The 26591-nt window shown below is 36.7% G+C and overlaps 1 protein-coding gene across 2 annotated transcripts in view; it reads right to left on the bottom strand.

Moving 5' to 3' along the window:
- Positions 1–3283: 3283 nt before the first annotated feature.
- Positions 3284–26591, bottom strand: part of CAPN7 (calpain 7) — a 47284-nt gene continuing 23976 nt past the window's right edge. For both annotated transcript variants that reach the window (XM_069088404.1, XM_069088405.1), the window contains 13 exons: positions 24135–24228; positions 21836–21982; positions 18328–18434; positions 16432–16552; positions 13570–13714; positions 13338–13437; positions 10773–10908; positions 10024–10099; positions 7198–7343; positions 5654–5716; positions 4930–5060; positions 4046–4138; positions 3284–3959 (listed from right to left, as the gene is read on the bottom strand). In XM_069088404.1, the coding sequence (XP_068944505.1) occupies positions 3815–3959; positions 4046–4138; positions 4930–5060; positions 5654–5716; positions 7198–7343; positions 10024–10099; positions 10773–10908; positions 13338–13437; positions 13570–13714; positions 16432–16552; positions 18328–18434; positions 21836–21982; positions 24135–24228 (1504 nt within the window). In that variant the 3' untranslated portion in view covers positions 3284–3814. The remainder of the gene's footprint in view (positions 3960–4045; positions 4139–4929; positions 5061–5653; positions 5717–7197; positions 7344–10023; positions 10100–10772; positions 10909–13337; positions 13438–13569; positions 13715–16431; positions 16553–18327; positions 18435–21835; positions 21983–24134; positions 24229–26591) is intronic.

The raw sequence follows: 26591 nt of genomic DNA, 5'->3' as shown, positions 1-26591 counted from the left end.
GTGCAGAGTTAAGCCTATGGCCTGTGAAGGCAGATAATCCTTCATGGAGAACAATGGACTGATGCTTGGTTTTATTATGGTAATTTCATAGAATGCCAGGGCAGCAGAGTTGGGAATCAATATCTAATCATCTTATTTGACTTTATAATTCTGTAGAAGAGGAAATGAAGGCAAGTGACTTAACCAAGGTCACACAGCAAGTTAATGAGAATTCACATCAACTTTCAGTCTAGTTTCTTTCTCCTATGTCAGCCATCAAGTACTAATTAAGAACATACTGTGGGCAAGGACCTGTGCCAAGTTTCTTCTTGTTAGAGCCTGCTATGGAGCACATCACTCAACAAGTAACACTATAACCAAAAGGAGTTATTTCATTGACTTGTTTCTTGCCTTTCACAAGTCATACCGGCTGGGTGATTTTCTTTACCTCCTTGTCCACTATCCCCAGTCCACAACTAACCTCTTCTTATCTTCTTACTCATGGGCAAAGTTAGTTTAATTCCTATCCCAAGATGGAATTACAGAAACAAAGCAAGTTTAGTACATCTGAATATGCTGCAAAAATTATGTGAAAAAGTACATCTGTGATGGGACAAAAAAAAAAGAGAGCATTTTAAATAAATGATCTTGTACACTAGTTTGTAAAAAGGCTGGTGCTTTACTCAAGTCATAGTGAAATTTTAATGAGTTGTCTAAATCCCATCGAAAATATGACCACAGGGGTGGCTAGGTGGCACAGTGAATAGAGCACAAGCCCTGGAGTCAGGAGGACCTGAGTTCAAATCTGGCCTCAGACACCTAACACACACAAAACTAGCCGTGTGACCTTGAGCAAGTCACTTAACCCCAATTGCCCTCCAAAAAGGAAAAAAAAAGGCCACAGCTGCCAACCACTGCCTACAGTTAGTTGTGTGGGTATAATGTTTTCCAGGAGCAATGCATGACTATGAGTGCTGGACCATAAGGAAAGCTCAGTACCACAGAATCGAGGCTGTTGAACTATGGAGCTAGAGGAAGACTTTTTGAGAGACGCTTGGACAATAAGGAGATCAAATCAGTTAATACTTAAAGACATTAGTTCAGACTATTCACTGGAAGGTGAAATACTGAAACTGAAGCATTTAAATACACTGGCTACATAACAGGAAGACAGGACACCAATGAATTGATGAACAACAATCTGTCTCACTTTTGACAAGAAAGCAGTACTCTCTCGGTATTAGAATTTAAAAGAAAGATGACAGAATGACTGCAGTTGGTAATAAAACTCTTGGTTTAAGACTTTTAAATTTTTTTGCTGCTAGTGTGAGAAGAAACTGCTGCATGTTTCAGTTTGAAAATTCAGGACCAATACTTATCTGATCTCAGTATCTTGGTATTTATGAAGATTAAGAGTATCAGATCAGTTTAGATTTCAATTTAATTTTCAGAAATGTCTAACATTCTCCCCCCCAATCACAAATACAAAAAAGGACCAATGAAAAGCATTAATTTAATCTCCCAAAATTATTCAAAATAGCTAAAACCAATATATAGAATATGCACACACATACACATATGTACACACGCACATATATGTACATGTACACGAATGATTGAATAGAGGATACTAGCTTTAAGATTCTAAAGTACTCACTATGCCTAATACCATAATAGGAAATTTCAAGCAAGTGTTGTCTAGTGGGCAGAAACAAGCTGTGATCATTGAAAAACCAAACAGAAGTGACACTATATAGCTCCGTCTGAGCATCTGACAGCATACAGCAGTCATGGAATGGGAAGTGAGGGTCAGAATGCACCATGCTCAATGCTGCTTTTTAAATAACCTTAAGTAAGGTAAACTAGTTGTTATAGCCCCACTGTCTCACACAGTGAACCTGGCTTGTAATTTCTTGGAAGTGCTTGCTAAACTGAAGTGACTTATGAATCCTAATACAAAATGTCAGATAAACCATTGACCAATGGGGTACCCCAGGAACCCCCTACACCAGCCAAGTCATAGGGGCCAACCCTATCCTACTTCAACTCAGATGGTCCATTTTCTGGTGGGGTACCAAATTAATGTGCATGCTGCAGTCACGTATACACACTAGAATCCAGAATACCAGAACAGAATTCAGAACTGTCGGAAAAGTGAAGGCCGCTCCAACCCTAGCTCCTCAAGGTGACCTCCCGACTTTATTTTTGGCACATTCTGTCTCATGGATGGACTAATTAACCATCAGTCCATCAGACTGGCTCAGTGCCCAAGGGATGCACTTCTCAGCAGCTGGGCACCCACAAATGTCCTGCCATCATCAGTTCTTCCTCAGCTACCTTGCCTTTCTCTCTGCAGTCTTGGCCCTGTCTGGATTCCTAATCTAACCTTGGCTCTCTCTGCTTAATGCCATAAGAAGTTGGTGCCAGAGCTGCCACATGTAGAATGGAATAGCTGAGGTAAGGAGAATTTGCCACTTAGATACAAAGACCAAAGAAAGTCTACAAATGGTGAAGAGAGACACAAGGCAAAGAGTCAGGTTGACAGTCACTTCATTTTGAGAACGAGAGAGAAGCAAAAGAAGTGCCAAGAAGACCAATGAGCAGTAAGAATGGAAAAAAGATGCATAAGAAAGGCCCATAAAATAGGCAGTTGAAACTTGAAACAAATGACAAAGACATGTGTTCATGGCACCTTATGTATCTCTGTATGTGGGGATAGGGTAAGGATGTGTGGCGCAGCGGGGCTTTCAGACAGAGCAGCACTAGAACTGCAAGACAAGACACAAGCTTAGTGCCTTCCTGAACTCCATACACAGAACAAGGTCACACCAAACTTATTTCATTAATCTACTAAAATGAAGAACACCCGATTCCCCAGGTACAAGTCCATTAACAGAATAAATCTGTACTCCTAAAATTTAGAACAAGAGTGTGAAGATACCTTTTTAACTTAAGGCATGATCAAAGTTCATTCAAATGTGACCCATGGGACTGACTCTCTTTTAGATTTAATAAGAGAGTACATGCAAGAACCATTTTATTTTATAATCGGTTTCTCTAGGTTTTAAGTTAAACTGTGCAATTATACTGAGGGCCATAATAAATAACTTTTACTGAAATAAAAAGCCATGTTAATGCCAAATTAAAATGTTCTTATTAATAAGGCAGAGAAAATCTGATCGAATATCAAAATGTCAAATTCTTTAAAATCTATAAATCTTGGCAAAGTGATGCCTGGGTAACACTTGGGAATTTTAAAAATAACGTCAGTGACTGGAAAATTAATTCTTCCTAAATCAAAATAATCATAATCAACTTTTATTTAAGCTCTCAACTGCATTTTCTTCAAAATGCTGTTTTCCATAAGAGACAAAACTAAAAAGCATCAAAGTGAGTAGAAATAGTATCAAAAATTAAATTGTAATATTGTCATTGCCTCGGATTCTGACATTTTCAAACTTGATACAAGATGAACCAAAAAGGCAAAATATTGCCATTTTTCTTCTACATGATTTCATGTGAGATATGTCCCTATCTTAAAGAATTTGCACTGTCAGGCATTTTCATGCTAAGTTTGCCAACATCTCTTAAAGCTTCCAAAGCAGTTTATTCCTTGATAATCACCTGAGTGAAAAAACCCCCAGAGTCATAAAGTAAATAATTACAAGTCTAAAGATGGAGACATGATTCATTTTAGTAAACAGTACCCCAAGACACGCAGTCTGACATGACAAGTTCATCTGTAAACTTACATTCTCATAGGAATAGAACAGTTCGTATTTGGTGGATGCCACTGAGTCAAGTGTGGTATATGCTGTAGGGATTTCTCTCTCAGTCACTGAAGTTGTGTTACCTTGATAGGAATAACACTATTGAAGTCCAAGAAAAAGGGACCTTCTTGTTTAGGCAAAAAGGTGCTAGGGATGATATTATAGATTCCAGCAGGGATGTTTTCCACTTCAAGGTAGCAAAATCCACATCTGTAATCAAGAAACGACAAAGGTAAGGTTCATGAGACAAGAGAAAGTACAGTCAAAGAAAACCAGATTTAAAATGTGAACATTACCTGTAATCACCACTGCTCTTCTTCTGAAAGCTTGAAGAGCCAGGATCTCCTACCACTGACACTGTGATAAGTTCAAACCCAACACTATATTGCCTATTATTTTAAAAAAGAGTGAAATTATTTCCATTATTCTATGTCCTCCAATAAATACAAGCTTGCAATATGGCTACATTTACAGCGTAGATGTACTGTTAAGCAATCAAAAGCTACGAAACAGCTACAAGTCAGAAATACTTGCATGCTATTTTTGCATTTAATTATACAAATACCATTTATACCATTTAATAGAGGCTGTCAGGATTAACATCATTCAATTCAATTTATGAGATACTGCTTTTGTGCCCCTTAGTATATGAATGTTGATTAAGTTATCAAAAAGATGAGAAGATGGCTGACAGCTATTTGAAAAATAAAATAATGTATAATAGTCTATTTGGATTATCTTTTCAACAAACCTTAACTGAAAATTTAACAAGACCAGCCACAACATAACACTTAAAAGTAACTATATGATAAGTTTTTGAAGAGTTAGCGACACTATCTACTTTTTTGTGTTCAAAATACCTAGGGTAGTGAATGAAATCTACCAGTCCCTGAAGATCTCAGATTAATCCACAACAATCAATTCAATTCAATTCACTTATCAAAAACTTTCTATGAAACGGGTACTAGGCTGGGCATGGGGGATACAAAGATAAGAATTAGATAAATTCCAAGGATTTTACATTCTGAATTACATATAAATAATGCCTTATTGCTTAATAATTTTAAAACCGAATATCAGCAACTTCTTTTCAGTTATTTCTTAAGTCAGGTATACCCTAAACTGTACTTATGTTAATAACCCAATTTTATTAATGCACAGCAAAGTCCTCTAAACAAACCTTGGTCCTCTTAGCTCAATCAGCAGTGGCCCAGCCTTTTCTAGCTGGAATTGGTAGATGGGGTTATTTCTGTGGGAATCCCTGAAGTTCCCACATCCTCCAGCACTCTGACCTTTCCACTGTCCATTAATCTTAAAAAACAAAACAAACCATAAAATGCTTTAGTATAAATTTTATTAATAAAGTTTGATGAATATGTATGAGACTTTCCTATATTCCCAAATTTCTCTTTGAAAATGATTCCTGTTTATGCTCAGGAAAATGAGAGGGGAAGCTAGCAAGGGTTCTCTGCCTCACTGAAACCAGCTGCCCAAGCCCAGCTCAGATACAGGCTCCTCCACAAAGATTTCCCTGCCTTACCCAGACAAAAGGCATCATTCCTTCTCTGAAGTGTTACATTTTTTGTATCTCATCACATTTACCATGAATCATATTTATTAGGGCACAAGTTTTATCTTCCTGACTGGATAATGTTTTGAGGGTAAGTCTTAAGCATCTTTGCATTTCCTCTAGTAAGTAATGCAGAGTAAATGTTTAAGTAATGTATGCCGAATACATAAAATTCAACTTAACTGGAACAGATGAAGAACTCTTTTGAAATGTCTTTTGTATTTATTCTTTCCTTTTCACAGCTACCACCCTAATTAAGGTATAATCATGTTACACCTGGACTAACAATGTTGTAAGATACAATCACATTGACCCAAACAAGCATTTTACTTACCCTTTTTGATACAATATATGGTGTAGGAATCTTTGAAAAAGTAAATTTACAAGCTGAATACACCTAGGTTGAAAAAAGGAAAGTTATATAAAACTCTGCTGCACAAATAAACGTTTTACTTATAAAATCCTTTAAAAATGTAAATTGAATTTCCTGTGTGGAGTGTCACAATCTAGAAGAAATAGTTCCTATTAACTGGTCACTGTTGGCTCATTTTAGGTTAACACCAGGGCTGACAGGTTCACAGAGGACTGGCTGCATCTATAAGACTACGGTGACACGCAGACATCCAGCAGACTCTGCCTAGAAAGCTAAAAAGACTTGGATTCACTCAGCCTCTAAGTTGGCAGGGACCTCAAAGGTCGGGACCAGACAAAGTCCCTCTAAAACACATTCCTACTTGTGACTATCCAGGCTTTGCTTAAAAATTCCAATGAAGGGAAACTCAATTCTGGGGGTAGTTCCTTCCACACTGGGATAGTTCTAATTGTCACAAAGTTTCCCCCTTACATTAAGCCTAAATTTGGGTATCTGTACCTTCCTTCCCATTGCTCCTATAGTCCTACCTTCTAGAGCTAAGAAAATAAGTCTAATCCATCTTTACAAGACAGCCCATCAAATTCTTGAGGAAAGCTATCATGTATCCCCTCCCTCAACACCCTCCAAATCTTCTCTAAGTTAAATAGCTTGAGTTCCTTCAATTGATTTTTATGTGGCGTGATTTCCAGGCTCTTCACTACTCTGAGACCCTTCTTCTGGATGGACTCTAGTTTACCAATTCTACTCAAATGCACTGTATGCCAGACACAGGCTGACCTGGGCAGAAGGACAGCTGGACCATCACAAGAGACCTGGGTTCAGATCTGGAACCTGCCACTTAACTAGCCTTGAGCAAGACATTAACCTCTCTGAACATCAGTTTCTTCATCCATGACCATATTTATACTGAAACTTCAAATAGCTATCACAAGAATTGTGTGATAACATTAAAAGTACCTTGCAACTGTAAAGTGAGTGTTTATATCATTACTAATGCTGATTCAACTTATGAAGGCTATCACAGAACAGAATTTAGATCAATTTGTTCTGAGAAATACAAAATCCATCAAAATAAAGCACAATTTCATAATTTATGATTTTTTTTCTAAAGGAGGTAATGAATTGCTGCTTAATTTTTAGAAATTAATTCCCCTAATCTATATGGGTCTGGTAACAAGCTGTGCATCTTTTGTCTGACAATTACAGCTGGGAATGATTTAGCATCTACTATGTGCTAGGCACTGTGCTAAGCACTGGAGCTCAGCATTGGGTGAACCTGCTGGCCTGTCTAACTAAGAACAACATTACTAAGAGAGACTGCAATTTGCTTCAGTGGAAGAAACACACAAACACACTTCTGTGGAATTCAGACCCTTCAAGCGCTGGCATTTCTCCCAATCATCTGCTTACAAAGAGCAGAGCATTTGCCCAATGAAAACAATACCATGTCATCTGGCTAACATTCCTTTATCCCATCCCGCTGTGACAACGCAGACCAAACATACCCTAACTGTGTAGTGGATGGTATTCTGTTTCTCGTACTGAGATACCACTAGTGTAAAGGTGTGAGGCCCTGGAGTTGTCAGCTTTATCTTGGTTAGATAGTGGGGGCTATTGATGCGAATTCCATCAATATATGGAGGTGGGTCAGCTGGGGAAAAAAAAAAAAAGACATGCTTAGAAACAGACACATTTAACTTCAGGTTTATTTTTACAGCCAGTTTGATGTTCAGTCAGATGTCCACTCGAAACAGGATCAAGTCTATTAAAAAATTCTGTGCTTTCATACAACAGCTGTACTGAAATCAACTAGTTCAAAATGTGTCAGTACAAAGTAATTATTTTGAAATTCATTCAAAGACAAACAATAGTTGTAATTCGTGAATTCTGACAGCATTAATTTGTTCATGTTGCTTTATAAGGTAAAACACATGTAGTTCACTCCATACATGTTATTCCAGGTCCATTTGATATAGCCCCACCAGTTCTCCTCCCTTCTCAGGGTTAAGTTTAAAGACAATATGATCTATTAAAAGACCCTGGAACTGGGTACCAGGAACCTGCAGTCCTGGCTTATGTCACTGAACAAAACAACCAACATTTTATACAGCACTTTAAAGATTTGCAAAACTCTTTCATAAGCATTTTCTTATTCGAGCATCACAACAACCCCATGACTTGTCTGAGATTTTATCTCCATTTCAAAGATGAGGAAATTGAGGGTTGGAGAAATGAAGTACACCTTCCCTGTCCCACAGCTACTATGAGAGTTGGATTGAGAGATGTGTCTGAGATGTTTTTCAACCTTGACTCCTAAGAATCCATAAACATTAATTAAGTGCCTACTAAATGCCAAAGACTGGGCAGGTACTGGGCTATAAAAACAAAAACTAAACAGTCTGTGCCCTCAAGGAGCAACCCCACCCTCTTTCTCTCCAAGGTAATTTGGGGTGGGTGGGGGGGGGTGTGTGGGTGTGTCAGATCAAGACCAGGATTCTAAGCTCTTGATGTGAGGAAGAAATACATTCAGGGCTAAGGCTTGAATCTTGTTCAAAGGAAAATAGACTGCTGTTGGTGAGGGAATAGTAAAAGGCTCAGTTTGAATAGAATGGAGAATATATGATAGTCAAAATGTATAAAGTCTGGAAAAGTGGCCTAGAATATGAAGAATTTCAAGTATCAGAGACATCTTTCTTTTATCTTAAGAGGTGACAAGGAGTCCCTGGAACTTTCTGACCAGAGGAATGACGTGGTCATACTTGTATCTAAAAAATAACACCCCAGCAGTTGTATGGAGAGTGGGTTAGAGGGAGAAGAGAAGGAAAGCAAGGAGACCAATTAGGAGGTTACTGAAATAGTCCAGGCACAAGGTGATGAGTATCTGAACTAAGGATAGCCCTATGAGTAGAGAAGAGGTAGAACAGACAAGCCCTGGTACATGACTTGATCCAGAGGGCTGGACTGGGCAGAGGGAGACTGAGGAGTCACGGATGACTCCAAGGTTATGAATCTTGATAAAAGGAAGGATGGTGGTGCCACTGACACAGGTAAGGAACTTAGGAACCGTTTGGACACACTAAGTTTGAAATGCTACAGGACATCCATTTGGAAATGAGGAGAAAGACTGGGGTTCTCTACACAGATCCAGAAGTCATCAGCAAATGGGTGATAATTTAACTCCTGGGAGGTGATGAGGCACCAAGAGTGAAGACAGAAAAGAAACGACGTCCCACGACAAAGCCTCGGAGCCCATTCAGTTTGGGGATGGGACATGGACAATGAGCCTGTAGTGGATACTGAGCGTGCAACCCCTAGCTGCTTTGTAGTTCCTGCTGATATTCTTTTTATTTATATTTTTAAACTTATTTTTATATTCTCTCTCTTGAAATTACTTTCTATTACTTTACTTGTGATGCATGTTGTATTCTCCCAGTAGAAAAGCTTGAGAGCAGAAATTCGTTTCTATAAATACAGATTCAGCACAAAGGACAGTGTCTTGCATATAGTCGGCCCCTTGATAAAAGCTTATTGACTGGATTTATCCTAGTTATTGATAAAAATGTTAAATAACATGAGGTCAAGCAAAGATCCCTGGGGCACCCGACTCCAGGTCCTCTAAGCTGACAGCACACTTGTGCCTAGGTATTCATTAGCTCAAATCCATTTAACTATGCTTCACAGAATGAGAGATTCTGCCAAATGATTTCTAAAATCTAGGTAACCTGTATGGCCAGCATTTCCAGATTCATCAATCTACCAACAGTCCAGAAAGGAAATCAGCCCAGGCACAACATGCTCCTGAGGACATCAGGCTGGCTCTGGATAACCACTTCTTTTTTTAGATGCTTGTGAACCAATTCTTTAGTAATATAGTCATGAATGTTGCTGGTAATCAGAGTATACTAGCCTAAGTTTAAAGACTCTATTCCTATTACCACTGCTACTACTACTATTACTACTTTTTTAAAGAGTAGGACTTTGCCTTTCTCTACTCCTGAGGTAACTATTCTCCATTTCCTTTTAAACTATCAATGTATACAGCATTACAATGAGCAGAGTATGGAAAATGGAAATACTGGCTAGTTGTAAAAGGAGGCAGAAGATAATTGCCATTACAAGTGATGATGGTCAAAACCCAAGATGGTATTCCATGATTTCTCAGGGATAGGGACTAGTCACAGGAGGTAAAAAAAATAAAACAAAACTGGGATCTCTCTTAATTTTTACTTTTCCCTTTACAGAACAAAATGATGTTATTTTTCTCTGATGGAAAACCACATAGATAAAAATTTAGCATTTATTTTACTCACAAAGTATCTCAACAAACATACCTGGGTAGTAAATTCTTTTCCCATCACTCTTATATACTACCATTGTGATAAATTCCCGATTGTTTGCAAAATCATCCTAAAAAACAAATAGTTTTACTATAATATGGCCAAAAAATATGAACAAGATACTTATAAGAAAACCTAAATTTTAAATCACAAAATCTTAAGAATGATTAAAATGTACATATTTAACATAATGCCTAGCCCCTCAGTAAATAAAGTATATTTAAAGGTAAAAACTGCTGATTATTTCATAAAAATCACTATACTAGCAGATGAAATATATTTAATAGCATCATAGTATCCTAAAAAAAAAAAGAATAAGCTTACTTCAGAGAATTTATTCTCCACAGAATCAGAATAATTCACTGTTTCCAAGCCTACTTTAAAACACTTTACTTTTTACCTACTTAAGGTCTAATAAACAAAGCAATATAAAAAGTCACCAAAGAGAAGAAAAAAAATCCTATACTCTACTCTTCAGAGATTTTATACAAAATTTAAGAGTTAATATCTCAGTAAACTGTAAGTGCCATTCTTTAGAGAAAAATATTAATTTGTTCAAAGAATAAAATCCTTTTAGGGCACAAATAGAAATTAAACTACTTGTGATCAAGATAAATGTCTCCATTTATAGAAATTTAAGGTGGGATCTAAAAGGAGAATTAGAATAAATCGTATCTTTATCAACACAATACAATCTTACTCTTCAATAAACTACTTGGATGACTGAGCAAGGCTATGGGTACCTTGTCAGTTATGTGTCTACTAAGCAGAACCCAGACCGCAGCGCCCCCTTGTGGACAGTGCACTTCCAGTTTATATTGGGGATTGTTTGCCAGGCTGTACACATCTTTCACAGGTCCGTGCTTAGCATCCCAAGTGCTGAAAAAGGAATTTTGGAAAAGAATGAGATGGTGATATAATTTCTTATGGAAGTGAGAAGACAATATTAAATTTCAACTATAAAGCAATGTAAATGAATAAAGTGCAACAAAGCAAAGGAAATGAAAAGCTCCAAGTGGTAGCATGCGGCAAAGAATGTAACTGTTGGCCACAGAGAAGGAAAACTGTTCTCCCCAAAATATCAGCTGTAAAACATCTTTAACAAAAAATTTGGAGACAATGTCACATCAGGACTTCCCAAATATGCCAAGGTTTATAATGACAAACCTGTGGATGGTATACTTGGAGAATCCTAGAGAATCAACTAAAAACTAGGTGAAATAATTTACACTTTAGCAAAGTTGCAGGTTATAAAATGAACTCACATAAATGATCCGCTTTTCTATATATTATCAATAAAATTCAACAGCAAAAGATAATAGAAATTCAATTTAGAACTGTAATATAAAATACTTGGGAGTTTACCTGCCAAGAAAATCCCAGGAACTATATGAGCATAATTACACAACATTTTTCACACAAATGAAGTTGGATCTAAACAAGTGGAAAAATATTAATTTCTCACAGGCAGGCCAAGTCAATATAATAAAAATGACAATTCTATCTAAACTAATTACTTATTCAGTGCTAGGACAATCAAGCTACCAAAAAATTATTTTTTAGAGCTAGAAAAAATAACAGAATTTATTTGGAAGAACAAAAGGTAAAAACGTCCAAAGGAATTAATTTTAAAAAACGTGAAGGAAGCTGGCTTAGCTATACCACATCTCAAACTGTACTGTAAAGCCAGCAAAACAATCTGGTCCTGGTTAAGAAACAAAATCGTGGATCAGTGGAATAGATTAGGCACACCATACATAACAGTAAATAACCATAGTTAGTTACTAATCTAGTGTTTGATAAACACACAGATCCAAGCTTTTGGGTCAAAATGCACTAAATAACAAAAATTGCTGGGAAAACTGGAAAGCTATCTGGCATATAACACTATATACCAAGGTAGACCAACACCTCACACTATATACCAAGATAAAGTCAAAATGGGTACATGATTTAGACATAAAGGGTGACACCACAAGAAAATTAGGGGACCATGAAATAGCACACCTGAGAGATCTATGGATAAGACTGAACAAGAGAGCATAATTGGACACAAAATAGATAATATTGGTCACATAAGTTAAAGTTTTTACAAAGAAAACCTAAGCATCCAAGATTAGAAAGAAAAACAGAAAAAAGAAAAAAATTTTATAGCAAGTTTCTCCGATAAAAACATTTCTCAACTATATAGAGAATTGAGTCAAATTTATAAGAATTCAAGTTATTCTCCAATTGATAAATGGTCAAAGGATATGAATAGGTAGTTTTCTCATGAAGAAATCAAAGCTATGGTTATATGAAAAAATGCTCTAAATCACTATTGATTAGAGAAATGCAACTTAAAACAACTCTGAGGTACCACTTCACACCCATCAGATTGGCTAATATAAGAGAAAAGGAACATGACAAATGTTGAAGGGGAGGATGTAGGAAAGATTGATCCAACCATTCTGGAGAGCAATTTAGATACTGAAAAGGTTATAAAACCCTATACCTTTTGATCCAGAAGTACTATTACTAGGTCTGTATTCCACAGAAACTTTTTTTTGGAGGGGCAATTGGGGTTAAGTGACTTGCCCAAGGTCACACAGCTAATTTGTTTGTGCTAAGTGTCTGAGGCTGGATTTGACCTCAGATTCTCCTGACTCCAGGGCCGGTGCTCTATTCACTGCACCACCTAGCCTCCCCCAAAGAAATTTTTAAAAAAGGAAAAGGACCCACATGTACAAAAATATTTACAGCAGCTCTTTTTGTGGTGGCAAAAAAGTGGAAATTGAGGGGATGCCTATCAATTGTTAGAATGGCTGAACAAGTTGCAATATATGATATGATAGAATACTACTGTGCTGTATGAAATACGCAGGATGCTTTCAGAAAAACCTGGAAAGACTTCGATGAACTGACGCAAAGTGAAGCGAGCAAAGACCAGGAGAACAGGGTACACAGCAACAGCAGTATGATCAATTGTGAATGACTTAACTATTCTCAGTAATACAATGATCTGAGACAATTATGAAGGACTCAAGATGAAAAATGTTATCTACCTCCAGAGAAAGAACTGATGGGAGTCTAAATGCAGATGGAAACATACTTTTTTCTTTCTTTTATTTATTTGGGTTTTTTGGGTCTGTTTTCTGTAACAATATGACTAATATGGAAATATAACCAATATCAAGTTGCTTGCCTTCTCACTGGAGGGGAAGAAGAGAATTTGGAACTTGTAATTTTTTTAAAAAAAGGAATGCTAGAAATAGTTTTTACATGTAATTGGGAAAAGAGAAAAATACTGATTAAAAAAATTAACAAACCTGTGAATACATGTTGATTCTCTAAAAAGACTTGGGTTCCAACTCAAATAAATCACATCAAAATATTGGCACAGATCCTCCCAAGAGATCCAGAAAATACCTGAAAATTAAATGTTGCTTAGAGTTAATTTTGTGAAAAAACACTGATTATGTTTTCACACACTGGTTAAGCTGTCTAAAGCGTGAATAACTACAATTCAAAATGATGATTCATTGCTCTTATTATTATTACCATTGTCTATTTTCTGGGCTGTTCTTGGATCAAAATTTAAGTATTTTTGTAGCTCAGGAGTCCAATTTCTCAAGTCATTTTCACTGTATCTTCCTTTCCAACGTAAATGACTCCAGGGGTTTTTCAACTGGATAAATTGCAGACCCTACAGAAAGGAATACAAGGATTCATTTTCAAAATAACAGTAAGCTCAGCCACATTTATTCAAGCTCATTTTAAAAACTGCCCACCAGCTGCTTATTCAAAGTCAATTTCTCCAGGGCTCAGTTTTAAAGCTTCTTTCCTCCAAGGCATCCTCTGAATATGTCTATTAAATCAATCTTTGTCAGTCATGTCAATCATGTCATGATTGTCAAACAATCAGTCATATCAAAATCCAGCCCCTAAAACTCCAATGACTTCCTACTGCATTCAAGAATGTCTAGTAAGCCTGGCATCCAAGGTGTTTCATTATCTGGCCTGTTTTATTTTTCACTATTTCTAAACACTCAGCTTTCTACTGGCCAAGCCAATCTTATTTCAACCTTTGTGCCTCTGTTCTGACACACCGTCTTCATCTACTCTTTCTAACATAATCAAACAGCTTACTCTATTATTTTACTAAGCTGTTCTAGTCTTTCTTCTTCCATTAACTCTTTTCTGACCACTCTAGCTTTCACTGATCTCTCCCCACTAAGATTATACAGTATTTATAATTTGTACTATAGGATTTAACACTTTTATTATTGTGCAATTTGCTACTGTTTCATATGTATCAATCTTCTTATCCAATGTAGATTAAATGCTCCGAACGCTAGCGCAGAGACTTAAGCCATTTATTCTACATCCTTCACAGCTAAAGGACGCTTAATTGAATAGTTATCTTCTGTTACCTAATCCCAGAGTAGAAGTGCCACAGAATTCTAGCAACTTATGCCAGCAGCATGTTCTGGAAAGTTCTGCTATGCTGAAAATGTTTCCAGTACTATCCCAATAAGAGCTTATGTCTGTTTTTCAAGAACAAGGCTATGGAAGGAAAGACTCATCCCCAGTAAGCATTATTAAGTCTTTGGCCAAGGCAATGCATATAAAAAAGTAAAGTGCTAAGTTGTCTTCCTCAGTCTTACCCTTCAGAAAAGGGAGCTAAAAGGGTATTAAGCATACTATTTTTTTTAGAGTATCTATGTTCTATCTAACTTAACTGTCAGTACTCTAAATGTGAGATGCCTGTTCAGTCATCACACTGACATATCACTGGAGGAAGTAATCTTGGATTACTTGGACATAAATGAATTCAGAAGATAGAAAGGAGGTTGCAGCTAAATGGAAATACAACTCACAGGTTCTCTCTTGAAAGACTAGAGAGACCTGATTTTATCATGGCACTAAAGGCAATAAGAAACGTTTTATGGAACATATTCATCTTTGCCTTGCAATGCTCAAGATATTTGCAAAACAGATCACCATGATAATTATCAAAGTTTATATGTCGACATTGGATGAGGAGGATGAGAGTAGAAAAATTCTGCAAAGAAGTCAATTAATACCCACCACATTAAATCAACATATACTTTAATATTCACAGGCTTCAATGCAAAGGTGTACAAAAGGAAAGACATTGGGAAATATGGCTAAGGATTAGGAAATGAAGTGAAAGAGCCCAAAGGATAGTAGACTGATAAACAGAATCTTCATGCTTTTATCATAATACTGTCTTCAATAAAAGAGTTGGGAGGCACTAGATATAGTGAATGCCCTAAACAGCATACAACATTAAATTGATAAGAAATGACTGATTATCGAAGTGGAAATCATTTCTGAATCAGCTGTTTGTATAAAGACAATGAATTAGAACAAAGATCAAAATCAATACTAAATTAGAAGAAAAATAAATTCAAGTGATAAGGTATGCAGCTAAAATAGCTCTAACCTGATCTATTCAAGCAAGCTACTGAGGCTAAAAACTGGGATGTGGAATAAAAATACTAATTAGGTACATGCTATCACATTCTCCCAAAAAGTTTAACTGATATAAGGAAATCAACAAGGAGGCTGAAAAAAAAAAACAATAAGGAGAGCACCATGGAAGCCAAGGTATATCAATTCAGAATATATCCTCCTATGTAAGAACTTATGGAGGAGAATGGTGGACCACCACAAACCATGTAACTTCAAAAGAACAAGAAAAAGAGGAGGGACAAAGAGATCTAACAAAGCCAGGATATTGTTTTTCTAGAACAGAACAGATGGTTAATGAAAGCTTGGCTGTAATATTTTTATTCTCTCTCATGTCTGTAAAAATGTCCTGGCTTTCATGGAGGTTTTCCCTATGTCCTTAAGCATTCCTCCTCCAATCATTTTGTATTTACAGGACTCCCCTGTGTAAGTTATGTTCCAACAGAACACAACCTTCTTAACAGCAACAATTATATTTTGTGTTTTTATATCTCTAGCACCCAAAAGGTACTTAAACATTTAATGAATTGGTCTGAATTCAGGGGCCAGGCTCTTAATTGTCTGCAATGCCATTTTATTTCCTATTCTTTTTTTTCCCTTAACAATCTCCAGTGAGGAGTCTGTAGCCAAGACATGAAAGGTAGGCAAGTTCTTCTTCAACTCTGTCCATGCTCATAAATGACAACTAGAGGGGATTTTAAAAGATTTTCTATACTCCAATTTTACAGATGAAGAAAACTGAGGCTCAGAGGGGTAACTTGCCCAAAACCACACAAGTTCCCCAACTCTAAATCCAGCATCCTGCCATCTCATCTGCTTCTACTGTCAATATTATGGCCTAAAATTTTTCAATATACCACTTGATTGTCCTTTTACATTCAATATTATATTTCTGAATGGAAAGAGACAAATATTTCAACTCCAAACCTTGTATTCTCTAATATCCAAAACAGCATATGCATGTGTAGGAACCAAACCCCACTTCTCTCCTTCTTCTTCAGACATCACTCCAGTAGCTGTGGTGATGAGAACATCCCCTTTGTGAAATCTGGAAGAGCATCAAAAAGGGAGGTGATTAAAGAAAATCATACAAAAATCAAAGTCTATCTTGCTTGTCTAAGGACAAGAAATTCTCACAAATTTGGAATTGCCACAAAATGTTCTCTAAAAACGCACACACAAAAATGACAAGACATCTCTAGAGGTAAGCACCTCTTATGTTACATGTCAGACAGAATGAAATCCTCAAAGTTCAATTCAACAAACGTTAAATAAGGCCTCACTTCTGATTAAGTATTGTGATGAAGTACAAAGAATGCTGTTCTTGCTATCAGAAAGCTTGAGTCTGAATCCTAGCTCAACAACACAAAGTTTGAGTCAGTCTCTAAAATGGAACTCATATCTACACCCCCATACTGGCTCAGTGAGAGAAAAGTCTTCCATAGATCTTAAAGCAAGATGTACATAGGAATTATTATTGTCACTGAGAGCAGAAGGGGGAGGGGGCCTCTTAGAAATCATCTATTTTTTTCACAGATGAAAAACCAAGGTTAAGGGTGAAGTGACGTGCCCCATGGCCTAATACGTAACACTAAAGCCTTTCCTTTACATTACACTGTCTGTTCTATGATTTTAACTGCTTGTTAAGAATTACAAAGAACTGTGACCTTTAAGAAGGAAAGTCAAACTTGAATGTCAAATTTTCGAAAGTCTTACATTTAAGGATGAAGGTGTCAATACTAAATATACCTCAAAAGAGATGCTGACATTTCATATTGGTTTCTTATTTTCTTAGATTTCTATTCTGAACGCACATCACTACAATCAGTTCTCAATTATCCACATGGAGATTATGAATTTGGGGAAGAGTTCACAGCAACTTTAAAATCACATTGTGTATTCCTTCTGGTATTAATGTGCTCTAGGATCCTGTCTTCTCAACCTACTCTTCCCCTCAAAAAGAAAAATGACTCCCCAAGAAAACAATATATATTTATAATGATTTTACTATTTATTATTTTAAATATTTTAAGTATACTCAGAAAAATAATTTTGAAGGAAAACATGCAGAAGAAAAAAAAATTGAAGTATATCATACTAAAAGGAAGATCTCTAGATTTGTGCTACTCTGTCCTCCTATATGGGAGGGCAGGTACTATTTAACCACAGAAGGGCAGCTAGGTGGTGCAGCAAATAGAGCACCAGCCCTGGAGTCAGGAGAACCTGAGTTCAAATCCTGCCTCAGACACTTGACACACTTACTAGCTGTGTGAACTTGGGCAAGTCACTTAACCCTAATTGCCTTGCCTTCAAAAAATCAAATTTAAAATGTTGGGGCAGCTAGGTGGTACAGTGAATAAATATAGTACTAGCCCTGGAGTGAGGAGGACCTGAGTTCAAATCTGACCTCAAACACTTGACACACGAGCCATGTGACCCTGGGGAAGTCACTTAGCCCCAATTGCCTTGCCTTCCCCCTCCAAAAGAAAAAAAAACCCACAGAACTTGCACACACAATTTTAAAAATGTGACTAATAAATGATATTAAAAAAACAACAACACGGGGCCGGCCAGGTAGTACAGCGAGTAAGAGCACTGGCCCCAGAGTCAGGATGACCTGGGATCGAATCCAGGCTCAGACATTTAACACCACACCCAGAAATAACTGGCTGTGTAACCTTGAGCAAGTTACTTAACCCCAATTACTTAAGAAAAAAAAAAACATGATTTGTCTCTCACCTTTTATCCTGCTACTTTGAGCATGTTCCAGTGACACTTTAAGAAGCTTTCATTACCATGAAAAAAAGGAAAAAAATAACTAACCTTTGGTAGAGCATTCTGAAAGAGTTCTCTTTACTGAAATTTTGACTATCTGAATGCATAGCAATCCTTTCTGGTATCCACCCAGTAAGTGCATGTAGATCAATGTTCTGTAAAATAAGCATATTTCAGGGATTGTTAAGAGACACAAGAAAGTCCTTTGTAAATTCGAAAGGTAGTTTATTAATCTGGTTTTTAAACAATAAAGAGAAATGTAAATGTTATTAGCTACTACAGTATTTCATTCTTTAACTTACTTCAAAAACCCTTGAACCCAATTCAAACCTGAAATTAATTACGTTTTGTCTGAGTTTCTTGTCTCACTTCCCACACTGCCCCTCCTGACTGAATGAAAATAGAAATGACTGTATAGGTAAATGTTTAAAAAAAATAAACTAACACACAATAGTTAAACAAAATTTCCCCAACACTATATGTACCCTAATAAACTGTTTCAGACAAACTGGATTAGTAAATTTTATTAAGGTGCTCGCATGAATTTAGCCGAACCTTCTTTCTGGTAGAGAAACAGGCACCTTTCTGGGCATCTGGAAGGGGTTGGACTTGGTGGGTTTAGAAGGTCTCTTCCAGTTCTAGGTCCATGGTTCTATGAAATAGTCTCAGTTTGCTGACATGCTATCTGAGCTTAACAGCTGAGTCACATTGGAATATGGAATCATGCAAGGCTTGACTGGGGCACAATGTGAGCCTCTCATATACTGTGCCATAGAACTCTTAAGAATGGAAAGCAACTATGAAAGGAAGACTGTTATCAAATGAAAGAACTCATGTATGTAAATAATTATGGATCTATGAGGGGGAAGAAATGACCATTTTGCTAAGCAGTAAAAGGGCAAGAATGATTTCTTTCATGTAGCAACAATACTCTCCCCTGACAAGTACTGTTTTTTTAGAAATGTCCTTAAGTCTATGTGGTCTTGCCTGGATTTGGTGATTATGAGGTAAAAGGGCCACACTAAGAGGAGGGCGTTAGCATCACTGGTGAGACAAGGCTCATCTATGAAATCTCATTATCCTACAGCTCAGGAAGCATTTGTTAAGTGTCTAATGTGCGCCTCACATTATGCTTACCTGGGGTGAAATACCAGGGCTTATATGAGGACACAAAGATTAAGGCAAAACCAGTGCTTGCCCTCAAGGAGCCCACAGTCTAATGGAAGAGACAACATGCAAATAAGCACGTATGAATTAGCTAAACGCAAGATAAACTGAAGACAATCATAGAAAGCAGTAGCATTTGGGCAATCATATAAGAAATGCTTGTTGAAACAAGGACATGAGCTAGGACTTGAAGGAGGCCAGATAAACCAGTAGGTAGAGATGAGGAGGGATAAGAGTTCCAGACATGAAGGACAGTGAAAATGCCTGGAGTCAGAAGATGAAGGGCCTTTTTTGAGGAACTGAAGGGAGGCCAGAGTCACTGGATCACAAAGTATACCAACACTGTATTCAAGTTTCTGTTTCACCCAACCAAATATACTATGGTCATTAATATACCTATGTATTTATATTTAGTCCTGCATTTCCCCTCACTTATATAAGCCGTTCCTCCTATCCATACCCACTTATCTTTCAAGGCCCATGTACATTCTGCCTCTACTGAGGATTACCTAATGATTCCAGAGCACAATTTTTTTTTGCACTTGTCTGAAATGTGTAATTAGAACTATAATACTTTCTTCTTTAACTGTACTGCACAATTCAGAATTTTTTAAAGATTTATATAAATAATGCTGACACATGTATAGAATTCTGTTCAATACTTATTCACATACATAGATCTCATCCCCCCAATTTCACTATTGGATCTCCTTGTGGCAACAACTCCATATTGCTGATCAAAGTACTAAGCACAAAGTAGGTAACTAGTAAATATTTTTTCAAGTGACTGCATATTAAAGAGAAGGCAAGGACACAAGCTAGATGTTATTCTCATTTAGGATACGAATAGCTTTGTCCCACTGGATACCTTATCCTGTGGCTACTGGTGATGATCAGCTTCTCTGAACTTACTCAGACTGGCTAATGGATGAGAAACAGACAGTTTGCCTCCAGGCCATGCCTGAAGTCTTCTGAGCTTGGCAGACCACCAGTGAGAGCTAGTTTTCTGTTCCCATAATTTCCAGAATCCATGGTCTCATCCACAACACCAGGAGGTATCATGAATAAGACTTAAATGAATACCTCTTACAAAAGGATTAGCCAGAATCTTTCAGTTTAATTTTATATTGGAATACTTTCATTAAATGTACTGAACTTTGAGCTTTTCTGCCAAATCTACAGTACAAAGATGACAGATCCTGTGACTGAGACACTTTAAATGGCCATGTTAAAATCTTATACTTTAAAATGATATTGAAAAATTATATTTTGTATAGAAAGGCAATGATCTCTTTAATTGAAGCAATCTATGAAAACTGGAGACTCAGCTGCTAATAGAAATGTCACCACATATGAATTCTGAGCATCAACTAATGCAGGAGTACAGACAGAGATTCCCAATGGCAAAGGTCAACTTTCTTTTTTTAATTATTAAGTAGGAAAAATTTTTTTCCATTATGTTCAACTTTTTGTGACCCCACTGGGGTGGGGGTGGGGGTGGTTCTTGGCAAAGATTTGCCATTTCCTTCAGCTCATTTTATAGACAAGAAAGTGGAGGCAAACATGATTAAGAGTCTTCCCCTAGGGTCACAATCTAATAAGCATCTGAGGTCACATTTGAACTCAGGTCTTCCTGACTCCAAGCTTGGTGCTCTATCCACTGTACCACTGGGGCAGCTAGATGGCACAGTGGACAGAGCACCCAGCCTGTAGTCAATCAGACTCATCTTGGTGAATTCAAATCTGGCCTTTGATACTTACTAGCTGTGTGACCCTGGGCAAGTCAACTTAACCTTATTTGCCTCAGTTCCTCACCTGCAAAATGAGCTGGAGCAGGAAATGGCAAACCACTCTAGTATCTTTGCCAAGAAAACCCCAAAATGGGGTCATGAAGAGTCAGACATGACTGAAACGACAGAAAAACAGAAAATTTGACAGAAAATTACTCTCTTTCAATTAGGAAGGCAGGCAGGTTTCATGTTTTCAGCACAAAGATGGAGTTATGGGGCTCCTTTTTTTCTCTCTAGGGAGAAACTAGGATTATGTTGAGGGATAATTAATCATCATTCACAGATCAAAGATTTAAAGTGAAGAGGACTAGAAAGATGAACTAATCTGGCCCTCGAACTTACTTGAAGCCTAAAGAGCAAAGAAAACAAAACTTCAAAAGTTTTTCTTTTCAATTCTGGATCCACATCCATAAGCCACTATAATACAAGGAAATTGGAATTCTTAAAATAATTCATACTACTTTTCTGTGGTTAAATAGTGTTTTACTTCCAGTTCTTCTTTAAGTGAAAAATTTCCTTTAAAGCTTTCCAAATTGGAATAAAATTAAACTCAGATATTCTGCCTTTAGAATTATGCTTCCAAACCACCTGATGCTTACTGAATTGGATCCTGGAAAATCATATCCTCCCATGACTTTCATGTATGCCTTTTCTATGAGAGACACCCACAATTCACTTTTGTTGTTAGAATAAGAGCACAGCAGTTCTCCATTTCGATCAACTGGTAACTGGTCATCTATTATCACCTTGGAAGAGAAAACAATTAAAATTAATTTTACAATTACGGTTGGACAAAACATTTTTTAAAATCTATCTTATCCAGAAAAATTATTTATATGCCAAAAAAAGGCTGTTTATTAAAATAAAGGGATATAATTGTCCAGTGATGAAATGAGACATTGGTAATTTCATTTTCTTAAGGTCTACAGAGCAGTAATATAATCTTAGGTAATGTCTCACTTGATCCCACAAGCTAAAAAAAGCAAAAGAGATTTGGTCATCTCAATCAGTTAAATGTCCAGAGCTATTATCATCACAATTAATGGACTTCTAGAAATAGCATTTTATGTGAAATAGAGAAAAGGACCTCACTATTTGAATAATCAATAACTACTCCATTTTATCAATGAAACAAAATAAACCTTTATTTTTTACACAAATTAAATGAAAGAAACATGTCACTCAAAGCTGAAAAGCTAGTAACATTCCTTCTAGAAGATACATTTAACCAGCAGGTAAGAATCTCTATATAGCATCATTTCTAGTTTAAGTTTGTAAAATAATATGAAAAGCATTGATGTAAAAATTACTTTACTATAATAATATTATGCAGTAAGATGCTTCTAAGAAATTCATCATCAACAACTTATCTAGTAATCCAAATAGAGAAACTATTCTTAATATGGTTTTTTTAAAAGTAACTTTTTATCTGTAGCACCTTAAGAAAGCAAGTCCGATATAATATATATCTCAAAGTCTCTAAATGAAATAAAATATAAAAAAAAATTATAGACATTTATTCTTTCTCTTTCATCCCCTATGCCTCCCCCATGGTAGGGAAGGGATTTAGAAAGAAAAACAAATTCCTCATAACAAATATGCAAGGCAAGCAAAACAAATTCCATGTTCAAAAACATGTGTCTCATTCTGCACCCTGAATCCATCACTTCTCTGTGAGTAGGTAGGCTGACTGCTTTAACCTGGTCCTCTGGCATCAGCGATGGTCAATACATTGAAAATAGTTCTGACAGCTTTCCAAGCTGTCTTTATAGTGTTGCTGTGATTGTAAATATTGTTATTACCTCCTTCATCAGTTTAGCACACTGACATTAGAGTATACATTGTTCTCCTGGTTCTGCTCACTTCTCTCTGCATGAGCTCATACCAAGTCTCTCCATGTCTTACAGCACAAGAATATTCTACCACATTTAAATACCAGGTTTGTTCTGCCACTCCCCAACTGATGGGTATTCCCTTAATTTCCTTTTTTTTTTTTGCCACCATAGAAATAGCTGATATAAATATTTTTAAATTATATTTACACATAGGATCTTTTCTTTGTTTGGTGTTCTATAGGTACAGTGGTATAAATTACAGTGGTCATTTAGCACTTATGGTCTATTTTAAAAACAACAACAAACAGAGCTTTGGAGATGTTTAAAACCAGTGTTTGTCCATAAACAAACTAGTCTTTCCAAACTGCCAAAAAGATTTGTGGTGCTAGTAAGACAGAATGATCCAGCCAGCCTCAGATGTAGATAGAAAAAAAGTATTTTAATAATGCCTTCTGTTCATACTTCACAGTAATTCCCCTTTCCCATACAAGTGAACCTTCCTTGTAACAAAGAAAAACATTAAGTCAAAACAAGGGCCACAGAGATTGTTACCTGCCCCAGTATCCACAAATCTGCCTTGGAAGGTCCTTGCTTCTTGGTTTAAAGGGAAAGGAGTCGGTTTATTTCACAGTCTTTTCTCCACAAACATAATGGATCGTCACAATTAAACAGTGTTCTACTTTTTTTTAGTTCAATAGATATTTTGAAAATAGTTATGTAGTCTGAAAGTTCATTTAAGCACTAATATATCAGGACATTAATATTATTACTCAAATGTTCTTTCAAATACTTCTTATATTTTTATAATTAACTGGAACTTTTTTCCTATAATTTTAACTATCTTAACTTTATTTTTAGTTACCAATACAGATCAAAGTTAGTGTCAAGAACTTATATCCTACCCATACCTTAAGTTGTTGTAGTCTATATAACATTTTAGAAGCCTCATTCAAAAAAATTTTTTTAATCACCTTAGGAATTTAAAAGGAAGCAAAGAAAAAATGAAAATGTATTGATTTTTTCTTATGCAACATTATTCTAGTCAACCCAAAAGTATACTTACTTTTCTTGGAACACCGTTAATGTGAAGTTTTACCATGTATTTTCCACATGGATTATACTCTGGTTCACCTTTCTTATTCTGAGGATAAATTATACTTTTAAAAAGACAAAAAGATTTATATATTGAAATTTGACACAAATAACATAACATGCTCTAGTATATTATACAATATTTTATAGACCTCAAAGTCAATTTCCTTTGGCATTTTTACAAATTTAAAACATACTGTAAATGGTTTCATATAAGCAAACAAAAAGCTAATTTCAGATTTATCAATCAGTCAACGAAAATCTATTAAGTGCCAAGAACTGTGTAGAAAGAAAGGGAAAACAGTCTCTATTCACAAGGGGCTTACATTCCAGTTGTGGAGACATGTAAATAATTATGTATATACAAGATACAGAACAGAAGTGGGGAACCTGTGTCCTTAAGGTGGCAGGTTCCCCACATAATCCAGAGGAAATGAGAACAGCTTTCTATAGAAGACTGTATTTGGGTTGAGTCTTTTTTTTTTTAATTTTTATTTTTTTTTAAATTTAAATGCTTTATTAACTGCTGATTTACATCATTCGTTTCTGCCAGATTTTGAGTTACAAATTTTCTCCCCGTTTTTCCTCCACCCAACCCCCCAAAACAGCAGTCCCACAGGATATCCCCACCTCCAATCTGCTCTCTCCCATATTTTCTCCTATACCTGTTTCAACTTTTCCAGTGGATCTCTATGCCTCAGTGCCTGTATATCTTTTTTCTTAATTACATGTAAGATGGTATTAATAATAGTATACACACACACACACATACATACATATATATATATATATATATATATATATATTTGAATATTTGATTTTAAAACTTTCAATTCCAGATTCATTCCCTTCCCCCCCCTGCCACTCACCCCCACTGGGGGGACAAGCAGTTCAGCATTGGCTGTACATGTGTGGCTAATGCAAAACAGTAACATAGTAGATGTATTGTAAAAGACTGACTATATTTCCCTCCCTCCTATCCCACCTCACACTTGTTCTATTCTCTACTTTGATCCTGTCCCTTTTCAAAAGTAGGTGCTTCCAACTTCCCTCCCCCCCAGCCTGCCCTCCCTTCCATCATCCCCCCTCACATCCCCGTTCCCCCCTATTCTCCTGGAGGGTGAGATCCCCTATTTAGTGTGTATTTCCCTCCCTTCTCAAGCCAGATTCAATAGGAATAAGGTTGACGTATTCCCTTTTGCCTTCCTATTCTTCCCCTCCATTGTAACCATTTTCCCTTGCCTCTTCTGTATGAGATAGTTTGCCCCACTCTGTCTCTCCCCATCTCCTCTCATTATATTCCTCTCACCTCTTAATTTCACCTTTTAAGTATCATCCCTTCCTGTTAAATTGGTCCCGTGCCCTCTATCTATGTATACCTGTAAACATATATATACACATTCACAAATGTATTCATATGCCCGCATACCCTCATATAAAGATATATATATATATTTCTAATCCCTTCAACTACTGAGAAAAGTTTCATAGGTTACAATTATTGTTTTTCCATGTAGGAATGTTAATAGTTCAACTTCGGCCAGGTGGCTCAGTGAGCAAGAGCACCGGCTCCAGTGCTGGGACGACCCGGATCAAATCCGGGCCCAGACACCCAGCACCACAGCCAGAAACAACAACTGGCCATGCAACCCCGAACAAGCCACTCAACCCCGATTGCTTAAAAAAAAAAAATAGTTCAACTTTGATAAGTTTCTTATGATTTCTTTTCCCTGTTTGCCTTCTCATGCTTCTCTTGCTTCTTGTATCTGAATGTCAAATTTTCTATTCAACTCTGGTTTTTTCAGCAAGAACGCTTGAAAGTCCTGTATTCCACTGAATGACCATATTTTCCCCTGAAACATGATACTCAGTTTTGCTGGGTAGGTGACTCTTGGTTTTAATCCCAGCTCCCTTGACCTCCGGAATATCATATTCCAGGCCCTTCGATCCCTCAGTGTAGAAGCTGCCAGATCCTGGGTTATCCTGATTGTGTTTCCACAATATTCAAATTGTTTCTTCCTGGCTGCTTGTAATATTCTCTCCTTAATCTGGGAATTCTGGAACCTGGCTATAATATTCCTAGGAGTTTTCTTTTTGGGATCTTTTTCAGGAGGTGATCGGTGGATTCTTTCAACCTCTATTTTGCCCTCTGGTTCTAAAACATCAAGGCAGTTTTCTTTGAGAACTTCCTGGAGGATGCTTTCCAGGCTCTTACTTTGGTCATGGCTCTCAGGCAGTCCAATAATTTTTAAATTATCTCTCCTGGATCTATTTTCCAGGTCAGTGGTTTTTCCCATGAGATATTTCACATTGCCTTCTATTCTTTCATTTGTTTGGATCTGTTTAACAGCATCTTGATTTCTCATAAAGTCATTAGCTTCCATTTGCTCCAATCTAATTCTGAAGCAATGATTTTCCTCAGTGAGCT

This window comes from Petaurus breviceps, unplaced genomic scaffold, assembly GCF_028583685.1.
Source record: "Petaurus breviceps papuanus isolate PSGF00001 unplaced genomic scaffold, PetGlider_PUasm1.0 185, whole genome shotgun sequence".
Taxonomy (NCBI): domain Eukaryota; kingdom Metazoa; phylum Chordata; class Mammalia; order Diprotodontia; family Petauridae; genus Petaurus; species Petaurus breviceps.
This window is presented reverse-complemented; position numbering and strand designations above follow the sequence as displayed.